Source organism: Lathamus discolor, chromosome 3 (assembly GCF_037157495.1).
Source record: "Lathamus discolor isolate bLatDis1 chromosome 3, bLatDis1.hap1, whole genome shotgun sequence".
Classification (NCBI taxonomy): domain Eukaryota; kingdom Metazoa; phylum Chordata; class Aves; order Psittaciformes; family Psittacidae; genus Lathamus; species Lathamus discolor.
Genome location: NC_088886.1, coordinates 136672584 through 136695174, shown reverse-complemented (window position 1 = coordinate 136695174; position 22591 = coordinate 136672584). Strand labels below are relative to the sequence as shown.

The 22591-nt window shown below is 60.4% G+C and overlaps 1 protein-coding gene across 1 annotated transcript in view; it reads right to left on the bottom strand.

Annotated features, from left to right (window-relative positions):
* Positions 1-22591, bottom strand: part of SLIT1 (slit guidance ligand 1) — a 61184-nt gene that overhangs the window by 2871 nt on the left and 35722 nt on the right. Inside the window, exons 5-35 of the mRNA XM_065672076.1 lie at positions 14083-14154; positions 13884-13955; positions 13659-13730; positions 13208-13371; positions 12676-12823; positions 12103-12174; positions 11771-11842; positions 11586-11657; positions 11329-11472; positions 11059-11222; positions 10943-10966; positions 10315-10459; positions 10102-10176; positions 9729-9872; positions 9306-9449; positions 9018-9184; positions 7839-7971; positions 6751-6819; positions 6297-6368; positions 6000-6071; positions 5638-5709; positions 4138-4301; positions 3661-3785; positions 3355-3452; positions 2511-2650; positions 2083-2176; positions 1766-1903; positions 1098-1335; positions 879-1009; positions 633-787; positions 256-544 (exon numbers count right to left, since the gene is read on the bottom strand). Of these exons, the coding sequence (XP_065528148.1) occupies positions 256-544; positions 633-787; positions 879-1009; positions 1098-1335; positions 1766-1903; positions 2083-2176; positions 2511-2650; positions 3355-3452; positions 3661-3785; positions 4138-4301; positions 5638-5709; positions 6000-6071; positions 6297-6368; positions 6751-6819; positions 7839-7971; positions 9018-9184; positions 9306-9449; positions 9729-9872; positions 10102-10176; positions 10315-10459; positions 10943-10966; positions 11059-11222; positions 11329-11472; positions 11586-11657; positions 11771-11842; positions 12103-12174; positions 12676-12823; positions 13208-13371; positions 13659-13730; positions 13884-13955; positions 14083-14154 (3741 nt within the window). The remainder of the gene's footprint in view (positions 1-255; positions 545-632; positions 788-878; positions 1010-1097; positions 1336-1765; positions 1904-2082; positions 2177-2510; positions 2651-3354; positions 3453-3660; positions 3786-4137; positions 4302-5637; positions 5710-5999; positions 6072-6296; positions 6369-6750; positions 6820-7838; positions 7972-9017; positions 9185-9305; positions 9450-9728; positions 9873-10101; positions 10177-10314; positions 10460-10942; positions 10967-11058; positions 11223-11328; positions 11473-11585; positions 11658-11770; positions 11843-12102; positions 12175-12675; positions 12824-13207; positions 13372-13658; positions 13731-13883; positions 13956-14082; positions 14155-22591) is intronic.

Sequence of the window (22591 nt, the reverse complement as noted above, 5' to 3'; positions counted from 1 at the left end):
GGCAGCCGAGTGAAGCTGTTGTGGCGGGGCAGGCAGTGAGCCAATGGAATAGGGCAGCTGTGGCGGGGCAGTTGGAGACACAGTGGGGCAGGGGGGTCACATTGGGCAGCAAACGGCTCAGGACCATTACTGCTGGACAGCCAATGGGGCAGCATCATTGCCTCAGGACAGCCAATGGGGCAGACGGGTCACTGCGGGGCAGCCAATGGGACAAGACCGTCGCTGTGGGGTAGCCAACGGAGCGGGGACACTCACTTGTGCCCCTGGCAGGGGCCGCCGCGGGGCTGATCGCAGTGGGGCCCGTCCCAGCCGGGCTCGCAGTGGCAGATGGGGCCCTGGGCGCCGGTGGGCTGGCAGATGCCGTGCAGGCAGTAGAGCTTGCGGCAGGGCTCGCAGCCCGGCACCACCCCCGGCGTCATGCGCGTCTTGGTGAAGTCCTGCAGCTCGTTGTTGATGTAGAGGTTGCGGATGCACCCGTGGAAGCTGGTGCCGTTGAGGAGCTGCCAGAGGCGGAAGGCGGCCGAGTTGACATCCACGGGCATCCCTGGGGAGAGCAGGACCGTCAGCACACACGGGTGTCCCCACCACCACCCCTCCACGTCCCCCGGTCACCCCTCTGGCCCCTGTCCTACCTCCCACGTAGAGGGGGGCCTCGCTGTTCAGCGTGTAGTGCTTGCCCGAGTTGTCCATGGTCATGGGGCTGCCGCCGTCGATGGAGAGGTTCACCATCTGGTCGAAGGTCACCAGCTCCACGGTGTGGAACTGCCCGTCGTTGATAGTCTCAGCACTGGTGGAGACAGTCGGGTCACCGGGGACACCCGCCAAGCCCGTGCAATGGGGGGGTGGTCCCCGGTGGGTGGCCAAGGGGTGGCAGGTACCTGTAGATGGCTGAGCTGGGGTGGGTGCCGGGGTCATAGCTGACCCTGACGTGTCCCTGGTACAGCTCCACGGCCATGTGGTCGCTGTCGCCATTGTACAGCAGGATGCCATTGCCTTCGGCCGTGGAGACCTGGCAAGGGAGAGGTGGGAGCCCACATCCCTGGGGCAGCACCCCCACTGCTACCCCCCCGCTGTCCCCATGCCCCCCCAGCCCTCACCTGCAGGGTGATATTGGCCCGGGGCCAGTCCTGCAGGTCAGTGAACTGCAGGTACGTGTCGCGGTCCACAAAGTTGACGCTGAGCAGCTTCTCACACTTGGGGCCGCCAAAGCCAGGCAGGCACTGGCAGAGGGCACGGGCACCCCGCTCCACGCACAGAGCCCCGTTCTGGCACTCGGCTCGCTCGCAGAGGCCGGGCTGGCTGGCAGCGTGGGGCGGCATCTCGCAGAGCTGGCCGCTGTGGGGCCAAGGGTGCTGCTAAGCATGGGGCTGGGAGAGCGCCCTATGGGGCTCTAACAGTGCTCCCCTGATTTGCATCCTCAGGGAGGCTCTCCAACCAGTGGCATCTAAGGGATGCCGGGATGCTGAGCACTGCCCTTGGGTCCCTCCCCAGGGATGCTGATTTCCCCCAGCCTTCATCCCTGAAAACCCACACCTCCAGCGCCAATCCTTCCTCTTGCACTGGAGGAATGGATGGATGGATGGATGGATGGATGGATGGATGGATGGATGGATGGATGGATGGACGGATGCATGGATGGATGCATGGATGGATGCATGCATGGATGGATGGATGGATGGACATGGTAGCCAGGATTGGTTCCTCCTGCACAGTGCCATGTAACGATCCCCACTATCCCCAGTGTCCCCCATCTTCCCGGTGATACCTGTAGCCCTCGGCGCAGAGGCAGGAGTAGCCGTTCACCTCGTCCAGGCAGCGGGCGTTGTTCTGGCACCGGTGGTCCTGGCAGTCATCAAAGTCCTCGCTGCAGTTGCTCCCCACATAGCCGGGCACACATTCACACCTGGGGCAGGTGGAGGGCTCATGGCTGCCCCTTCCTTCTCCCCCGAACCGATGGGTACCTGCTCCTCCTGGCACCCCCCTTCCCATAACCCCTTCCCAGCCTGTGAACTGCAGCCCCCCAAAAGCGAATCTCCCCCACCAGGCAGCTGGGACAAAGCAGTCTGTGGAGGGGGAGCTCACCTGGGCCCCTGGCTTGTGGAGACACAGGTAGAGCCGTGCTGGCACGGGCTGAGCTCGGCTGAGCAGAAATCCAGTGGCTGCTCACAGAAGTCCCCTGCAGGGTAGAAATGGGGACACCAGGGATGCTCTGGAGCTCGCACTACCATGGGCACTTGCCCAAGTTGTTCATGGTCATGGGGCTCCATGGCTGTGGCCTGTGGCCGCAGGCAGCTCCTGCCTGAGTCAGGCACCAAGGGCAAGCCAGGGTGTGGGGGCTCAGTCGGATGTACCAAAACTCGATGTGGCTGGGCCTAGAGGCCATGGTGATGGGCACCAGGGCAGCAGGCAGAGGAGATATTAGCCCTCATCAGTGCGAAGGGAGAAGCAGTGGGCACATACCCCTGCCAGGCCTGTGAGGTTTGGGGATGCTTAGCCCTCATTCCAGGTACCTGTGTAGTGGGCAGGGCACAGGCAGGTGTAGTTGGTGGCAGTGGGCACGCAGGAGCCCCCATTCTTGCAGATGTGCTCCTTGCAGGGGTCGCTGGTGGCATGGCAGTTCGGACCCTCAAAGCCCGCTGGGCACAGGCACCTGCATGGGACACAGGGCAGTGTCATGGGGTGGGAAATGGAGTATTTTGGGGTGGTCCCTGTGAAACAAGCAGCACAGCGAGCACAGGCAGGGTGGCAGCCGCAGCAGGCTGTGAGGATGCTGAGTTGCCACGACAACGGGCTGAGAGGCCACTCAGTGCTGGGGGGGGGCAGTGGCTGCGCAGCCCACCTCCTCACCCCGTTATGATAGCTATTTTCAGCTACTAATTGTGTCCTGATTCCTGGAATGGCTTGAAGAGTTCAGGGTAGTGAGGGTTGTGCAAGGGCATGGCAGCCCTGCAGGGAGCAGCAATGACCCCGGGCCACATCCTGCCCTATCCCAGTTAACCCTGCTGCAGCCCCCACATCCCAGCCCCAAATCCCCCTGTGCTATCCCTTCCCATGCCTTCTGTGGTGGTAGGACCTGCTCTGTTCCCCATGCCCCCAGCCCTACAGGGCTGGGGGACATAGGGAAGCAGAGCCAATGCTCAGCCCTGCTAGTGCTGTGCTGGCAGGAGGCATAGGCAGGGCTGCAGAGAGCAGGAGCCTGGGCTGGAGCTATTACATGAACGCAATAGCCCAGCTATATGCCTAAGGGAGCACGTAGAAGGCGAGGGAAGCATTAAACATTATCTCCAAGGGATGCTGGGGATCCCAGCTGCTGCCCAAACACCCGTCTTTCATGGGTTCCCATTCAGCACTCACCTGAAGCCTGCTCCTTCCCCGTCCTGAGGCTGGCAGGTCCCCCCATTGAGGCAGGGGTTGGAGGAGCAGACGCTCAGTGCCACCTCGCAGTCCCTGCCCTGGGGAGGGATGGAGAGGTGGGAGCGAGGAGGGTGGCACAGCACCGTGCCCAGCTCTCCCTGCCCCATCACACTCAGTGCAGCACTGTGGTGGGCAGGGAGGGTGGACAGTCCTGCTGGCAGTGAGCCCCAGGGACAGCCCTCGCTGCTCCTTTTGCCTCTGCAGGGACATGTCCCCCTGCACTGGGGACCCCAGGGACCATGGTACCTTGTAGCCGCTGGGGCAGGTGCAGCGGTAGAAACCGAGGGGGTCATTGTGGCAGGTGGCCTGGTTCTGACAGGGGCTGGAGAGGCAGGGGTTGCACTTGGCCTGGATGCTCAGGGCAGGTGGGCCTGTGGGATAGGAGGCACAGAGATAACCAAGGATATAATACAGAGAGTGATGGAGAGGTGCCGTCTGTGGGTACCAACACGGGGTCAGAGCTCCAGCCACAGCAGGGAACAGAGCCTGCCCCACCAAGGACCTGGGGACAGCCACGTGTTCTGTCACCAGGGACGTGCCACTGGCCAGGCAAGGGGACGAGCCTCCTGGTCTGCCCCCTCCTCAAGGCAGCTCAACAGGTTAAATGCTGGAGTCCCCCACACTCACAGAACATCAGGCACCGAGCAGGAGGTAGCCCGGCTCGCCATGGCACCTGCTGCCCTGCCTGAGGATGGACAGATGGACAACACAGGCACCTCGCACCTTGGCACTCAAACTTCTTGGCAGGGGTGGTGAGCAGCAGCTTGCCTTCCATGTCGGGGGGCCCTGCGCAGCGGGCGATGCCTGGCTCCTTGTACCCCGTCTTGACCCAGCTGGAGAGCCAGCGCAGGTTGCAGCTGCAGTACAGCGGGTTGGCCCCGATGGCTCTGCAGGGGGAGGAAGGACAAAACTGCATCCCCTGCACCGCAGAGGGTACCAGGCTTGGAGACCTTGGAACTGGGCACGGCTCCATCACTTGGCTGGGCTGCCATGTGATGGAGAGCCCAATGCTCTGTGCTGGAGCTCTTCCCCACTGCCCACAGAGAAATCCTTGTGAGTCCCTCTCCAGCACTTGCGCAAAGCTACCTGGGCTTGAGGCTGTGCAGAAACATCAGACCCCCTGCACGGGAGCTGAGGACAGCCTCGGCTCTGCTGCACAGTGCAGGGCAGGGGCACTGGGGCAGGCTGCTGGGGACAAGCAGCAGTCACAGCCAGAGCTCATGGGGACAGCATCGTGGGAGAGCAAGGAATTGCTCCAAGAGAGCAGCATTGCCCTGCTCCACAGCAGAGCAGGGCAGGGAGCAGCGGGTGCTGTGTGAGGCTGAGGGGTTCAAAGCCTTTTTGCACCCTCCTTCACTGCAAAGGCCAGCAGCGGTGGAGGACCAGTGCGACTGACACGTGTGATGAAGGAAGGAGATGGCAGGCAGGGCGGCAGGCACTAGGGACAGCAGCTCGGCTGGGGCTTACGAGCCTGCTCCTACAGCACCAACAGCGCCGGCTGGTGACACAGCTCAGCTCTGTGGGAACCCGCAGCACTGCGCTTCAGCAAGAAAACCAGCGAAGAGCCAGGGGAGACCAGAAGGAGCAGAGCTGCTCCCAAAAACCAGGGAGGCCAGGACTGGAAATCAAGATGCTCTCTGCAGGCTGGAGGAACAGCCTGAGAGCCCCAGGATGCCAGGAGCAGGACCAGCCACTGGAGGGTGGGTAGGAACCACTTAGCATGAACAGCGAAGGGACTGAAAAGTCATCCTGAACAAAGCGAAAACCCTGCCCTGGGTGATGGGTATGGGGCTGTGCTCCTGCGGTACAGGCTCCCTCAAAGAGGACGGAGGAGGATGCTTGGTGAGAGACTTGGGGCTGCAGCAGGGAAGGACCCTGGCAGGAGGCTAGTGACATGCTGGCATGGGTCAGAGCAGCCCGTGCCAACCCATGGTTGTGCCAGCATCTTGCATGGCTTCACCTGCATGTTAAGGGACTCTGGAGACCTGGTGTGACTCCAACACCACCTCCATCAAGGACCAGCAGCACTGGGAGGCTTAGCTGCACACCTGGACCTGGGGGCAGAGCACATCAGTGCCCCACAAATACTGTCCCAACTACCAGCCCAGAGAAGAGAAGAGGAGGCAGCTCAACCCTCAGAGAATCTGGGCTTAGCCCCATGGGTTTTAAAGGTCTCCTGAGCATGCATCCAGCCCTGCACCTGAATATGCAGGAGATACTCACAGGTGGGACAGGGAGGTGACATCTGCAAAGATGCCCTCGGGGAGGCTGGAGATGTCATTGCCATGGAGAGACCTGCAGAGAACAGAGGGTCCTGTAGTGCCCATAGTCCCAGGGTGTGCAGCAAGGACTGTGACCAGCAGGGCTGCCACCACCCCGTGGGTCCAGGCATGGGTGGCAGAGCTGGACCCCACCACTGTCACTGCTGCAATGGCATCATGTGCTCTGAGAGGCTGAGTCTTCTCCCCTTGCTCCTCCTGCAGCCTGTACCCTGCCTGCCTGCACCCAGCTCTGGGCAAGTGCAGGGGACACGTGGGCACAGGCAGCAGCAGGGGCTGTGAGCAGGGCTACGGGCAGGTACTTACAGCAGCCGGAGGGAGCGGAGGCCCTCAAAGGCCAGCGGAGGGATGCACTGCAGGGAGTTGTAGCTGAGGATCCTGTAGGAGGCAAGGAGGAGGCAGCACAGTGCTGGGGGCACCTCCGTGTGTGCTGCAAGAAGCCCACCCTTGGTTGCATGCTCCCTTTGCATCAGCCCAAACTATAGCTTCACCCACACGGAGAGGGGAGACCCTGGTGTTCCCAGCACCCCGCAGTCTTTGGGGTCCCCTAGGAACAGCCCCCCACAGCTCAGTTCTGCGGCACACCACAGGGACCGCACTTACAGGGTGGTGAGCTGGCTCATGTTGGTGAAGGAGGAGTTGCTCAGGGAGCTGATCTTGTTGTTGCTCAGATCGCTGTAAAACAGAAACCCCAGGGCTTGGCGCAAGCTGGGCCCTGTCCCCCCTCGGTGCTCCCCTGCCCTCTCAGGTGCAATGGGAATCAAACAGCAGCACAGCCTCCAAGAGAGCAGCAGGGCTGTCACACAGGGTGGTGGCAGGAATGCCACTGTCCCCCTGCCCACTGCCCCCAGAGGCTGTGAGCACCCAGTGGCTGAGCGTCGCTGCAGTCAGCTGTTTCCCAGTGCTCAGCAGGGGTGCAGAGGGATGTCAAGGGTCCCTGCACACTGCCAGGCCCTTCCCCAGGATCAAGCACCATGGGGACAGCCCCTGTCCTTGCCCGCCACTGGCCAGCACTGGGACCAGCTGCCTGCCTGGCCTCCTGCTCCTGCCTACTTACACAAGCTGCAGGTACTTGAAGGTGGAGAGCTGCCCCGGGACCTGAGTAAACTGGTTTCCATCCAGGTAGCTGCAAGGCAGAACAAAAGCACCTCAAGGTGGCTGAGAAGCCAGAGGTCCCTCCCTCTGCCCCCTGATTCTCCTGTGCATCTTCTTATGTGCTGCAAAGAGCATCTCCAGCATCACCTCTCTTCCAGCATGCAGGGCCTGGGGCTCTCACGGGACCCCTGGGCTGCAGGGCAGGTAGTGTGAGAGCATATGGGCACACTTGAGAGCTCTGTGTGCTGGTCCCCAGGACAGCCTCCAAGCAGCCCGCATGTGTGAGCACAGCCAACCATGTGCTGCACTTACACATCCAACGTGAGTGTGGGCAGCAGAAACCAGTCCCAAGGCACGTGTGAGAGACAGCGGAGGATGCAGAGAGAGGAGGGGTGTGCGAGACAGCGCAGGAGCGTGAGGCGCTGCTATACAAATGTATGTGCATAACCAGTGCCTGCACCACCTGCACACAGGACTTGCTGCTGTCCCCCATTCCAGACAGGAGCAGAGTCCTTTTCACAGCAATGGGCACTACTGCTCATCCAGAGCTGGCACGGATGCTTGGGTATCCCCCTGACACCCAGGTAAACCACATTCCATTGCCTATGTGCTCAGAGCTGGGGATGCCCGGGGTATCCCTGCAGCCTTGGTGAGAGGGGATGGCACAGCAGGGCTGGGGAGCTGGCAGAGGCAGGGTGGCCCTGTCCCTGTTGCTGGTGGCAGGCTGACTGGGACTGCAGGGCTGCATGGCAACCGCAGCTGCCCCCTCCCAAGGATGCCAAAGAGCAGAGACCCAGCTGCTATGACAACCCCTTGCACATCACAGTTAGTAGCCCTGAATCAGCAGAGGCTCTCACTGAGCCCCTCCTTGGGGTTAGGGCTGGGCAGGGTCCCTTGGCTGGGTGGGGGTCACTGCCAGGCTGGGATGGTGCTGTGGGAGAGAGCTGTGGGGCATCTTTGCCCCGACACCTGCACAACCCCTCAGCAGAGCCCCCCTCACCCAGAGCTGCAAAGTCTGGGGCAGAGCCTGGGCACTTGGCCACCACTTACAGCTCCGTGACGTTCTTGGGGATCCCCTTGGGCAGGGCCTTCAGGTGCTTGTTGCTGCAGCGGACAACGGTGTCGAGGCACGTGCACTCCTGTGGGCACTGCGGACGGGGGATGCAGCTCATCTCCTCCTGACCTGCACCGGGCACAGAGAGCCACAAAGTCACCTTGGGCACCACATGAGGCTGGACTCGATGCCTTGTGCTCATCCAGGACTGCTCCCCTCCCATGCCAGCCATATCCCCTCGCCCCAAAGCAGGGTGCTGCAGGCAACAGCCTCAGCCCAGCTGAGAGCCAGCAGCTCATGAATCACTCCTGTTCCCAGAAACCACGTTCCCCACTCGGATGGATACAATCAGACAGCTCCAGGCTGCTCTGATTTTCACCATTTTCAAGCAAAAAACACAGCCCCAGGGGTAGCAGAGAGGAGGGTGCACGAGAAGCGGCTCAGCCCTGCCAGTCCTGCTGAAACAACCTCCTTCACCCGTCTCCCAGAGGCAGCAGTGGTTGCGCGGCGCAGCCGGAGGAGCCAGCATTGCTCCCCCTTCCCACGGGAGAGGCATCCCCAGAACAGCCGTATGCTATCTCGCACAGTTGGGAAAGGCGCAGGATGCACCCTTCAGCGTTTGACGTGGTGGAGGAGGGAAAGCAGAAGAAATGATGATGTGTTTGTAAATATTTTACAGAGGGCTCAAAAGCTGTTCTAAATTAAAAAAACTTTAAAAAGAAGTCTTTTCTCTCAACAGGCACATTCCCCGCCTGCTCCATCTGCCCAGCTCCATCATGTGGGGCTGGGAAGGGAAGAAGCAGGAGGAATCTTGGTGGGCTTTGCCTATACACCTGCTCCTGCCAGCACCCAGGGCTCAGCATTTGCCAGCACAGACCTGCCTACATACAAGGGCCACAAGGTGCAGTGGGTGCAAACTCCTCTCCCAGCTTCAGAGCAGCTTGTGGGGATCTGAATGCAGCCCTAAGGGCTGGGCACCGGGAAGGGAAATATGTGCATCATCAGGGGAAAGCATTAATGGGCTGACGGTTCCCTCTGAGCTACTGGCTTGTTACAGGACACTGCTGACCATCCCAGAAGCAGGGATGATGCTGGGGCAAGCAGATCATGGTGCCAGCCTGGGACAAGGAGCCCGATCCCCTCTCACCCCCGGCGCGGCGGGGCCCGTGAGTTACCTTCCTCACACCTGAAGTCGGGGAAAGCCACGTCCTGGAGCGGGATCTGCCGGAGGAAGTCAGGGTTTTGGCACCGCGGGTTCCCCGTCACGATCTTCCTCTTGCGCAGCCAGTCCCCCAGCCAGGCCAGCTGGCAGTTGCAGTTGAAGGGGTTGGCGAGCAGGTTCCTGCACAAGAAGGAGTGTGAGGGCATCACCTGAGCAGCCACCGGGCACGGGTTCCCCCTGCTGCACCCCCCAATGCGATGGGGACAGCCCGGGAGCATCCCTGCTGAGGCCCGAGACTTACAGCGTGGACAGAGACTGCAGCGTGTCGAAGGCGCCCGGTGTGATGGTGCTGATCTGGTTGTCGTACAGGGAGAGCAGGCGGACGTTGCGCAGCCCTGTGAAGCTGTCGTTGTGGATGCAGCTGATGCGGTTGTTCCTCAGCATCCTGCGGAGGGAACGGGACAAAGGCACCTAACAACCGAGGCAGACACCATGGGGGAACCCACCTCAGCAGTGCCTGGGCTGTGCCCACCTTGCTGCAGAGCCAGGACCTGAGCAGCAAAACCTTCCCCCCAGCTCTGGATACAGCCAGTGGATGGATAAGGCACTCCTGAGCTGGCCCAGCAGTAATGCAGACAGCACCAGCCCAGGATCACAGGCAGGGCAGAGGGGCAAGGAGCAGGGATGTGCCCATCCCTGTCCCCACGCAGAAAGGGGCACTCACAGGGTCCTCAGCCCATCCAGGCCCCTGAACATGCCGCTCCGCACAGACTCCAGCTGGTTGACGGTGAGGTGCAGCTCACTGACAGAGGATGCCCCCTCGAACGCCCCATCCTCGATCTCTGACACCTTGTTGTTGCTGAGGTTGCTGTGGAGAGGGGAAAGCAGGCTGGGACAGGGGGCTCTGCCCCAACCTCAACCTGAAACCTGCCTCCCCCAGGTCCCACCGAGCACCCCCTGATGGCAAACTCCTCAGGTGACCCTCGGGTTGGTACATGTCCCCAGTTTCACTCTTGAGGCTGCCCTGGCGTCGGGACCCCATGTGCCTTCCCAGCCCCCGGGCACTCCTGGCAGAGCTGTGCCTGCCTGGTACTCACATTTTCTTCAGATGTGGGAGTTTCTTGAAGATGCCAGTGGCCTCCAGGACAGAGATTTCATTGTTGTTCAGGCGCCTGGCGTGGGCAGCAGGGAAAAGAGCTCAGGAGGTGGCTGCAAAGGGCCTGGCACAGACCAACCCTGAACCAAACCCCAGCACTGGTGATGCTCCGGCTGCAGGAGGGAAAGCAGGGTGGGAGGGAGGAGGCTCTTACAGCTCTGCCGTGGACTGTGGGATGCGCTCCGGGATCTTGGTGAGCTTCAGGTTGGAGCACTCGACCACGTTGGATTCGCAGCGGCACTTTGGGGGGCAGATCACATCGCTGTTGCACTCGCTGTTCAGCTGGTAATCCTCCGTCCCTGTGCAGCGGGGAGGGCAGCATGGGGTCCCAAGGGCGGAGGCACCTGGGCTCTGCCTGCCCTCCCCTCCCTGCTCCTCCCACATCCCCAGCTGGTCTTGGGCTCTTCCCCAGCTGCCCTCATCCCAGGGCTATGCACAAATTACTCCTCCCCATGCCCAAAACACCTTATCTGCATGGGTATTTGTCCTGGGTACACAGGGTCCTGTGTTACCCAGCACCCTCTCCTCTCCTGCAACCAGAGCTGGACGGCATGGACACCTCTGTGCCCATCTGAATAACAGCACAAGGGGAGATGCTGGAACATGTGCTGCTACCCAGCAGTTTTGTTACTGCAGCACCTGGGAACTCAGCAACCAGAAATGATGGGAAATGCAGCGCCAGGCCAGACCGTGGGGCTCCGGCACAACCATCCCCCAGGCAGCCTGGCTGAAAGGGCACCATGCACACACCCATGCATACACAGTGTGTCTCCTCCTCTTACCTGGGATGAAATACTGCTCTTTGGCTGTGGAATGAAAAGCACATCATCACCGTGAGCACATGGACACGGGGCTGGGGCAGGGCTGAGCGCAGCACAGGGATGGGGATGGCTCTCACCTGAGCAGCGAAACTTCTTGCTCTTGATCTGGCCAATGCGCTTGTTGGCCAGGCGCCGGGGGCTGGCACAGCGGGCGCCACTGGTCTCAATGGGGTTGGCACGGAGGAAGTCTGCCAGCCACTTCAGGTTGCAGTCACAGATGAAGGGGTTCTGGGCCAGGTGCCTGCACCACGGGCAGTGGGTGACCACCAGCTCCGGCTCTGGCTACCCAAGAGAGATGCTTTCCTCCAGGCGCCTGCCCGGGCATCAGAGCTGGTGTGGGTACTCACAGGGTCTGGATGGCCCGCAGGGAGGTGAAGGTGCCCTTGGCCAGGCTCTGGATCTTGTTGTCATAGAGCGAGAGCAGCGAGAGATTCTGCAGGTCCTGGAAGGCGTCCGCTCGCACACAGTTGATCTTGTTGGCATTGAGGAGCCTGGCAGGGAGGGAGGTGAGCCTGAGGACCCTCCTCACTGCATCATGGGTGCTGGGACCTCACTTGCTCTCTGGTGTCCCACAGAGCATCCCACCCAGCCACCAGCGCCTTACAGCAGCTGCAGGGCAAAAAGTCCCCCGAAGACACCCTTGGGGAGGTCTGTGATCTTGTTGCCATACAGCACCCTGGGAGAGAGAGACTGGTGTGAGCGACATGATGGGGAGTGGGGTGGGGCATGATTCAGGGCATGCCACATCCACCCCACACCACCCAACACACTCCGGTGGGGAGCACTTACAGGGAGTTCAGCGAGCGCAGTCCTTGGAAGGCGTCAGGAGCAATCTCTGAGATCTGATTGTTGCTCAGGTCTCTGAAAACCAAAAGGAGAAGGTGGCCTGGTCCCCTCTTCTTTGCCCCATGCCCCCATCCTCCTGCTGGGCCCAGGGGTCCACCCCTTGCACTCAATATACAGAGCTGAGGGCATCCAAGGCCCCATCCCAGCGCTGCCATGTGGGGCATCCATGTCACACCAAGGGCCACAAGCCCATCAGAGTGGGGGCCTGTGGGCTCACAGCAGCGGTGTGAAGGGTGTTGGGGTTCAGGGTGAGTTGGCAAAGGCTCCACGCTTACATCCTCCGCAGCTTCTTGTAGGGGGAGAAGGCACCTGGGGGGATAGACTTGATGCCATTGAGCTCCAGGCGTCTGCAAAGAGAAGGGGGACAGATGAGGGCTGTAGGGCTGGTTGAATCACAGCACCCCACTGACAGAGCTGGAGAGCTGCAAGACCCGCAAGCTTGCAGTAAGTTATCCTACCAGGGTGTTACCACTCACCCCAGGGACAACTTGCAGCCTGTGGTCTGGGCTTTCTCCATCAGAGGGGGGTGCCATGGATGGGGGGAATGTGCTGGCTGGGGAGCACCTCCTCCCTCCCAGCACCCTGGGCCTGGGGGCGCTTGCTACCCCGCAAGTGCCCTGCATGCCATCCCAGCGGGGGCTTTGCACCATAATTGGATTCCCCTAAGGAGATTATTTCTCTATTTACATTTTTAATGCAGTTAAATCCAGGGCTAAACCTGGGCAGCATGGGACAAGGGCAGGAAAGGCCTGCTGCCACACAGGGTGGCTGAGTGTGGGGCTTGCCCCTGTGTCCCCACTGCCTTCAGCCACCCATAGCCAGTGGTGACGGTGTGGGGACGTACTCACATCTCTGTCATGGTCTCGGGCAGGTTGGCAGGGATGGCCGTCAGCCCCTTGCCCCGACAGTCCACGATGCCGTTGCTGCAAGTGCACATGGCTGGGCAGGAGCCAGAGGACAAGCTGCAGAGCTGGGCACGTGTGGAGTCTGTTTGTCCTTTGGGAAAGCAACCATCATGGGAATTGAAAAGAGCTGGGCCAGGTGGATGGGTGGCAGCACCCAGAGGAATGGGGCCTGGTGACAGCTCGGGGTGCTGGAACAGCTCATAGCACCCTTGAGTGGGTGCACAAGGTCCTGGTGACCCCAACCCCATGTGAAAGGCACTGGCTGATGCACCTTTTGTCACACTGGTAGGGTGGTGGTGTCCCCATGGTGTCCCCACACCAGGGACAGTGCTGACCAGAGCCAAGCCCAGTGCATACATCCAGGCTCTGAGCTGGGGCACGTGGCAGAGTGGAGGTGGGCTGCATCAGTGGGACCGCCTTTGTCCCCCCAGTCCATGTCCCTGCCCTGGTACCCACTGCCTCCCAGCCCCCTCACCGGAGCAGCTGAACTCATTCTTCTGTATCTCGGCCACGTTGAGACCACGGAGCTGGGCTGGAGCAGCACACTGGGTAAAGAGCCCGATGGTGGGGCGCTGGCGCAGCCACTGTGAGAGCCAGGCCAGGTGGCAGTCGCAGAAGAGGTGGTTGGAGTGCAGGCGACTGCGGGTGGACAGGGCAGTCAGTGCCCGCAGCACAGCTCCTGAACACCCCGCTGCCCTCCGGCCGACGCAGCCTGGCTCTGCACAAAGGTCCGCTGGGGACACAGAGGAGCCTGAGAGCATCTGTGCCAGTTCCCAAGGCCACCTAGATTGGGAGTGCCTGGGATATACTGCAGGAGTGTCCTCTCCACCCCCTCCCCATGGATGCTGCCAGCACTAGTAGCAGAGCTGAGGACATCCTACCCCAGCCCAGGGGGTGCCTCCTGCCCCCACAGCCCCAACACTCACAAAGTCCGCAGCTTGGGCATATGATTGAAGCTGGACACAGGGATGGAAGTGATATTGTTGTTATTCAGGGTCCTGCAGGAAAGCAGAGGGGAACAGGTCAGGGTGGCCAGGCCATAAATGGGAGAGTGTGCCTGCGGTGTCTTGTGAGTGGGGAGCACCCAGGGACACCCTCACCCCACATGGGGCTTGCATGCTGGAGGCTCCAGCCAGCTCTTGGCCACTTACAGGACCTCCAGACCCCGCAGGGCACGGAAAGCCCCATCCTCAATGCAGCTGATCTGGTTCTTGTCCAGTTGCCTGAAGGAGAAAGACAGAGGGAGCATTACTGGGACAGCCCAGGCAGAGAGTGACCAGTGGCTCCTGACGCTTCCTGCCACTGGACTTGATCCCAAACTCCTTTGTGCCCATCCCTGTCAGGACTCACAGGTTCTTGAGGTCGGTGGCCCCACGGAAAGCTTTCCTGGGGATGGCCTGGATGAAGTTCTCACTCAGGTCCCTGCAGAAAAAGGATGCAGAAACGAATACGATCAGTGCCTGCAAAGCACGATGCCCCTCAGGACCAGGGTGTCCACAGGCAGGGGCATGCCCCAGCACTCAGTGATCCCCCTGCGGCTCTGGGAAACTGTAATTTGGCCTCAACTCCTTGGTTGCCCATTGCCCTGCTGTCCAGCTCCATCCATGGTGGCCTCAAGGTCCTCAGGAACTGCTGTCCCCACCTCTGACAAGCAGAGCAGCAGGGCACAGCTCCGGGAAAACCCTCTGTACTCAAATACCCTCTGACTGCCATAATTACAGGTCCCTGCTGATTAACTGGTAATTACGCTTAGCGGCTCCAGCAGGCATTCCCATGGAGCCTGCCCTGCACTTCAGAGGGCACAAATAATTGGGTCATTAATTACTCCATCACTACACGGCACTGTCTGTGTAATTACCTGCTCTGCAATGCCGGGGCACGCTGGGCCAACACAGGCTCTGTGCCGCAGGGCTGGCAGCAGGTCAGGTCCTCCACCATGCTTGGGCTGGCTTTTAATGACCATGAAGATCAACAATCTTATTTCAAGTAGGGTCTGGCTAGGCTGGCTTAGGTCTCCCTGTCCTTGGGGGGACCTGCCTATCATATTTGTGCCCCATGTCTCCCACGCAGCCATTCCCTCTCCCAGTCCAAGGGCCAAGAGCTCCTCCAAGCTCAGTGCGTACTTGCATTGCATGCCCATGGCCCCATGCCAGCACAGCCCACAGTTCCCTTCAGGCACAGGGAAACTGAGGCACGAAACAGCGTTTTGTCCGGTGCAGCAAGTCCATGGGTGAGTGAGGAGCAGGACAAGAGCATCCCGCAAAGATTAAGCACAGACAGCTCCCGTCTCAACCTGAGAGGTGGCTTGCGGTATCACCAGATGCCAGCATTTCACACTCAGGGCTCACCAGCTTTGCTTCACCATAACAAAGCCTGTTTACTATAGATATCCCTGAGCAGTTGTGCTGGGTCAGGATGGAGGCACAGCATCTACCCTCCTTCCCATGCCCTCATTTGCTCCAGAAAACGGGCTCAGTGTGTCCAACAAGCTGCTTGCAAATGACCTAAAGATCTCCAGATTGGGACTTCACCCCAGCCAAAAGCTTCACTGCCACAACAGGGTAGTGTTCCCAGAGGGAAGCACCAGCATTGCTTGCGCAGATGCATGAGAAGGAAAACCCAAGGACAGTGGGCTTGCCACCAAGGAGCTCCCACATAGCTCCCATCGCTCCAGCACCGTACAGAGGGCAGGGGCTGGTGCATGGCTCTGCGCCGTTCCTGGGGACCCAAACCCGGCCGCTAAAGCACCATTGCTGCGGCAGAGGAAGGGAGATGCCCCCCCGGAGGGGCCCGTGCTCCCGGGAGGGGGAAGCCCAGCTCCCCTGCCAGCAGCCGGGCGCGCAGCAGCCGCAGTTTCCCCGCTACCCACGCGGCGGCACTGCCAGGCTGCCCGGGCCGCGCTGCCTGCTCTGCCAGCATTGACCCCGCTGCTCGGGCCGCGCCGCCCGTTCTGCTGGCGCTGCCTGCTCTGCCTGAAGGGATCGCGGTCTCCTTGCACTCTCCAGTGAGGAAAACACCAGCAAACAAACACCTTCTCATCCTCTGCTGGAGTCGCAATGAGCCCGGGGACCCCAGGAATTGCACTGACCTTCCAGAAAAATGCAGTATCGCGCCAAAACGCCGTTTCCCTTTTGGGTCCTAGTAAAAGGAAGCCCCTAGAAAACCCTTTGGGAAACTCCAGATGAATTTCACCACTCTTCCTGGCAATGCATCGCACTCCCTCTTAGCTGCCTGCTCTCCAACATTAAACCAGTCGCAGTGGAGCTAAGCATGGGAGCACCCACCAGACTTTGGTGTTCTGCACCCTCCTCCCAGCTCCACTGCTGCCTGCCCAGGCAGCCCCTGCCTGCAGCTTGTTTGCTTCCCTCATGGAAACGTCGCTCGTGTTTCTCCACTCGCAGCACATGGGAGTCCCATTGCGCCCGGGGAGTAAACCCAGGCGTCTGTCTGCAAGCTGCTCACTTACAGCTCGCGAGGCAAATGCTGTTAGAAGGTTGCAACTGACTTTGTGAGGCTTCTCCCCTTCACAGCTTTTCGTGACAGCCACCGATGAAGTGCTGCCGTTGGGGGTACCGACGCCAAGAGGGACAGACGCTGGATGTGAGGGTTTCAGAGAGGGCCTGGCACTGGGCTTACATCACCGGCATGGTTACACAGCTGACAATACCAGGACTAAACACATGCTTTGCCTGTGGGATCCTCGCCCCGGCGTTGGAAGGAGGCACGGCCCCTTCCCTCCTGGTGTTTCATAGCTCCCAGCTATGTTTGCCTTACACTTTGGCACGGAAGAAACAGCAGATGGCATGGCTTCTCCTCGCTCCGCATGCGGCTTGCAGCACCCTGGGCTGCTGCGCCAGTGCCACCTCACACCCTGCCAAGTACAAGCGAGTCACTGCCATTGCATGCAGAGTGCCAGCTTGCAGCAATGACCACGAGCACTGACAGGTCCAACAGCTCCGCTGAGGACCAGTCAACGGATGGGCACAGACAGAGGAGGGGAAAGGAAAGCAGCCCTTGTCCTGTTGCCACAGCCGCCCTTTCTGCCTTTTCTGAATTCTATTCCAGGAATTTTCCTAAAGCTCCAAGTTTAAGTTTCTGGCTATTGAACCCAGGGATGTCCAAGGAGCCGGTGTATCCACATAGCCACTGTTCTCCTACCCCTCTGCAACAGGGACCATGCAGCTGTGTTTCCTCCCCATACAGCACAGGGTGCAGACGGCTCTGATACTCCTGGGCTTGCAAAGAGGGGAGGATGATAAGGGATGAGGAGGTGATGGGGGACGCTTCTGTCCCCAGGCTCACCTCCCACAGGGCTTTCTGACCCAGCAGGTGCTTGCTAGTTAGAAGTCCAGCTCTAGCCCATGGCTGTGCAACATGGAGGGGGGTGCCCACTTTTCCTTCCACGTCCCCCCAAGGCCTTATGGCCAGGCTATGTCCACACAATTCCCTCCCTAGCTGGGCCGCAGTAGCCAAGCGCTGGGGTTTTGGAGACTCCCCTGCTCAGACCTTGTATCCCGCTGCAGGCACGATGGCTGCTGGTGCGCGGTCTGCAGCGGGTCAGGAGATCCCTGCCGCTGGCTCCCCCCCGCTCCCCCGCCCGCTGCCCGGGGAGCCTCGGCGAGGAGCCAGGCGCAGGGACGCGGCTTCCCCGGGGCTGGCAGGGGCTCGGCAGCGGGAGCCAACCCCCCACGGCGCCGCCCTGCCCGGCACTTAGCGGGGCACCCGAGCAAAACTGTTCGACATCGCTTCCCAGTGGGGAGCCCACTCAGGCAAACAAACCCCGGCAGCCTTAATCTCCCCGGCAAGAGCCCGGCGGGCCGGAGGGCGGCCGGGAAGGAGGGGGCCGCAGCGGGGCTGCGGCGGCCAGGCGGGGAGGCCGGGGCTATTACCACGCTCTCATTCTTTCGGCTAATCCTGACTTCACACTTTAACCTGATTGAGCCTTGTTTGGCGAGCCGGCTCCTCGCGCCGTGCGAGGGGATTAGGGCCGGACGCAGCGGGGAGGTAATTGCTTCCCAGCGGCGCTGGCCCCGCATCCTCCGAGCCCCCCGCCGCCTGCCAGGAGCGCTGGGGCGGCCTGGCAGCCCTCCGGCACGGCGCTCCCCTCGCCAGGAAGCGCGGCTTGGCAGCGGCTGCCGCACCGCCCCCGTCCAGGCCGAAGCTGCCGCCCGTGTCCCGTCCCAGCGCCGGTGAGGGCTGAGGGGGACAACGCCGTGAAGAGCCGCGTGCCCAGGGCTGGCTGCTGGCTCCAGGAGGGTGACCCGCAGCAGGCTGCTCAGCTCTTCTGTTTCCTCCCCAGCTTCCATGCTGGAATCTCGTTATAGCATCCAGGGGTCTCCCAGACCCTCTCTGTCTCAGGTCACAGGCATTAACCCTTCCGCTGCTGCCAGCTGACGTGATGAAACTGTATGACAGGCCCCTGCTTGTGGGCCAGCTCTGCTCCACCAGCACCAGTCGTTCAGACACCAGCTCAGCCACAGAAACCATCCACCAGGTCTCGAGCAGACAAGGCAGCTGCCCTCGCAACCAAAGCCACGCAACCCCGGGCAGCACCAGCGTTTTGGGCTGGGATAGGTGCTTCCCAGGTGCCAGCCTCACCTCACTGGTGCTGTGCCAGAGGAGGCTATGTCAGGGTGCAGCCGTTAGTTCCCCGAGGCAAAGGGCCTGCCAAGGACTAGCCAGAAGGAGAATGGCACCAGCAGCTATTAAACAGTCTGGTGTCCCTCAGGTCACCGAACGCATGCTGTTTGTCCCAGCACAGCCTGCCCAGGGCAGAGGGATGGGCAGAGATGCTCATACCACCACCTGACAGTTGTCAAGGGTGTGTGTGAAGGGACAGACTCTTGCATTATGCAGATCAATAGACTAATCAGCACTCCCATTAGTAGCCAACAGCCCAGAGCCCCCGTGGGGATTTTGCACTCTAGTCTCTCACCGGAGGGAAGGAGCAGCTGCACCCATTTACTTCAGCACCCACAGCGGGGGAAATAAGTCACCCATGTGTTCCAGCCACACAATCCACTCGAGGTGATGGACGCAAGTCCCTAATGCTGCAAGGACTCAGCTCCCAAGGAGGAGTGTCCTGGAAGGCAGCTGCTTCTGGAAGTTGGGGATAGTTTCCCTGCTGCAGCATTAGCAGGATGCCAAGGTAGCGGTGCAGGGTTTTATCCACTGTGTCACCTGCTCTGGTCCCCAGCCCTGGTGTGAGACAGCCCTGTGTCAGGTTCAGGCTCCCACAGCATGCACCCAGCGTTACATCAGGCTGTTTGATTTTTAATGTGCTCTGCTGTCCCAGCTGCCAGCACAGCTCCATCCTGGCCAAGGGGGATGGACAGACCTCCCACCCCATCCCCAACGTCATGGTGGGCCTGCGCTCTGCCTGCTGCTGCCTGCTACTTGCTGTGACCCCGGCCCCTGGGGCTGATGGCGTTTGTGCAGGACAAGGTGCACCATCAGAGCCTGATGGTGCAAACAAACGAGGGTGCCGCATGGCAGGCTCAGTGTGAGCCACTGCCACTCAGGAGAGAGATCATGAGATTGTGGAAATGGCACTTTGTAGGGGCCAGAAAGGGAATGGGACAAGATGGGACAGAGTCCAAAGAAGTGCAGTGATGGTGAAAGGGAACATTATTAATTGCTTTTCACAACACCAGAACAAGGGATGACCAGCAATATCACAACAGGAGGGAGGCTTAAAATCACAGCTAAGAGTGACTCCTCCAAATTAGGCACTGTTAGTCCATGGGACTCCCAGCCACAACAAGCTCAAAATGGAAATGAATAGAGGAAAGGCACAGAGATGCACCTGCAGTGGCATGCTGCAGTGAGGAACACCTGCAGGTGGATGCTTGAGAGCTGGCTTCTGCTGCCAGGAGCCCAGCTGAGCACACCTCTGGTAGCCACCACACAGCTTGGTGCAGGCTGCCAGACACGGCTGATGGCTCAGCCCTGCTCAGCCAGCAGGAGCTGTCACCCACCGGGAGTCACTTCTCCTGTCAGCCCATTTTAGTGGCAGGCAGAGATGCGCAACCCTTCTGCTCCCAGAGCAGCAGGGGGGATGTCAACCCGGGGTCAGCCCCCCGCCAGGGCAGGGTGCCAGGGGTCCCACTCCAATCCCTGCCTGCCACTCTTGTCCCTGCCCCTTCTGGGCTGTGAGGCCAGCGAGTCGGGGAGGGGGGCTGCTCCTGTAGCCCCCTGTTCAAGGAGGAGCAGCTGGTTGCTGCAAGGAGCATCCGAGGCTGGGCGGTGCGGCGCAGCCCTCCCCGCTGGCAGCCGAGCCAGCGCTTCATCAGGCAGCCCCAGCCGCCAACAATTACGTGCTGAGTAAATCGATGGGGTATAATTGGACTATTAAGATCTCATTATCCTCCTGGCTCCGGGTGCTGCAGCCTGCAGCGTGCTGGGGGAGACCGCAACCTGCAGCCACAGAAATTGCCTCCCGACACAGACAGCCTTGATGGGTACTGGGGACAGGGTGCACAGAGCAGGGATGGAATAGCCAGAGGGGACAAGGATGGTGGCAGCAATCTGTATTCAGCACAGGAGACATCTCTGTGGCACAGTGAAGGGCTGTGCAAAGGTAGGGAGTCCTGGAGATGAAGAGATCCAGGTATCCTTCTAGCCACCACAGCAGCCTGAAAGCCACCGCTGGCCCCTCCTGCCCCATGCAGGTCTCATTGCTGCTGGGTGGCATGGGGAGTTTGTCCTTTATATGGACTTTCATGAGCGCTTCTACCCCCGCCCAGCTGGAAAGCAGAGCTCATGCCTCCACCTGCATGTTGCAGGGTCCCTGTGCTCTGAGTCACACAGACTGCCTGGCCCTGGGGATCCCCAACCCTGCGCAAGAGCCACATCATGTCCATCACCTGATCACACACTGCCCTTGGTGGGGTGATGCGATTCTTGGCCCTCAGACAGTCCTTCCAAAGGGACAAGAGTCCTCAGGACGTCTTGGTGGGCAGGATGACACGCCGGGTCACATCCACCAAGGCCCAATATTGTTGTCCCAGCAGCAATAAATAATCACTTCTTGTTATCGCAGCACCAGTGAGACCGATGGATCAGAGCTCATCCTTGCCAGGCCCATACATACAAGGGCAAAACAATCCTTTGCTGGAGCAAGGCAACACGCTGCTAGACATCATGATGTGATGAGCATCTCAGACCGCAAACCTCAGTGACACGAGCCAAAGCAAATTCTGCCTCCATGTACAAACAGAGAAGACTGAAGCTGAACACTGCCAGATCGGGGAGCAATGCTCCACACTGCTTCCCTGCCTCCCAAAGCGCCGTGCTGACCCCAGGCTCTGGCCCCGGTCCCTTCCCTCCTGGGAGATGCAGATGCTTCCCAAAACATTAAAGCTGGAGGATTTTGTTGCTTGGACAGCAGAGCAGAGCATGTGTAAAATGCAACATATGCTCATGGCAACAGTTAGTGAGAAGAATCCCAGCCCCAGGGCAGTGATGTTGATTTAGCAGAACATTTCAGGGCACACATAAATCTCAGCAGCTTCAAAGGGACGTTGCTGCCCCACACCATGACCTGGGCCACTGTCCTTACCCGAGCACTAGTGGCTTGTATCACCGCAGTGCCTGCAGATGCTGAATGGGTGCACTGGGGATGCTGAGGCACATGTGTGCCTGCATGGTGGGTGACACCAGCCCCTCATCTTTGGGCATGAGGAGAGTTGGGGACATGCAACATCCATCACAAGTGGGATGATGTGTGCGGGGAAGGCATTGAAGCCAGGCTTTGCCGAGCAGTGCCTGTGTGGTGGATCCCATGGATCCCATCCAGCTCCGACAAGGAGCGGCTCCAGCGTGGGCTGCACTGCACAGCCAGAGCCGCAGGACTCCGTGGGAAGGGGATGCTATGGGAACAAGGGGAGTGAGCCAAGGAAAAGAGGGGAGGGAGGGGGAGTAAAGCATCTGCCACCCACCCTGGAGCCTCTTCAGAGATTGAAACAAGTTAAAAGCAGCAGCTTTAATGGAAACACAAGTGAAATAACAAGCTGCAAACCTTGTGTGCCTGTCACCGCCCCCTCCCCACACTGTCCCTTTGTTCCTGCAACCTCGTTATCTGCGGGAAGGGGAGGCAAAGGCATGGCCACCGGCTCCCCAGCATCCTGAAGCTCTGCAGGAGAGCCACAACACCCGCTGTGCCTGGTGCTCCGTGGTCTAGCAGAGGCTGGGGGGGGCAGGAGAGCGCCCTGCCGCACAGCCAGGAGAAGCCAACCTGCCACTGTAAGCAAAGGTTCCACCTGTGCTGCTGACGTGTGCTCCCCAGCTTCCACTGATCGCTGGATGAGGCCTTGTCCCCTCCAGCAAGTGTCTGGCTGGACACTGGGTGTTAAAAGAAGCACCTGCCTGGCCCACAGCCTCCGGGAGGCACCCAGCCAGTGTCCCCATCGCTGCACGGTCTCCTGGTTCTCTCCATCCATGCTTTTCACCACATCCAAGCCCCTCCACTCTGGTGTTCAGCTGCTTGCTCTCCTCCCTCTTTTAATGTTTTTGCCTCCCTCTCACTGTCTAGTCAAGGCAAATCCCCACAAAACCCTCCACCAAAGCGTGTTTTCTCTCCAGCTCCCACGCTACCCTCCAGCCTGCGTACCTACCTGCTTCACATTTGCATCCCCCGGCTCATTCCCAGCATGCTCCTGACGCGCTGCAAATCAAAGGCGCAGAGCCACCCCTTTCCCCGGGGCTGCATGCCAGGCTCCCCAGCCCCACCAGCCTCCCCAATGGCTCACGGCCCCACTGTTGCAGAGGGAAACCACTACCCACATCATTGCATCCCAGTGCTCAAGGACACAGCACATCCCAGGCCATCCAGCAAATCAGGGTACCACAGCCTAGCAGC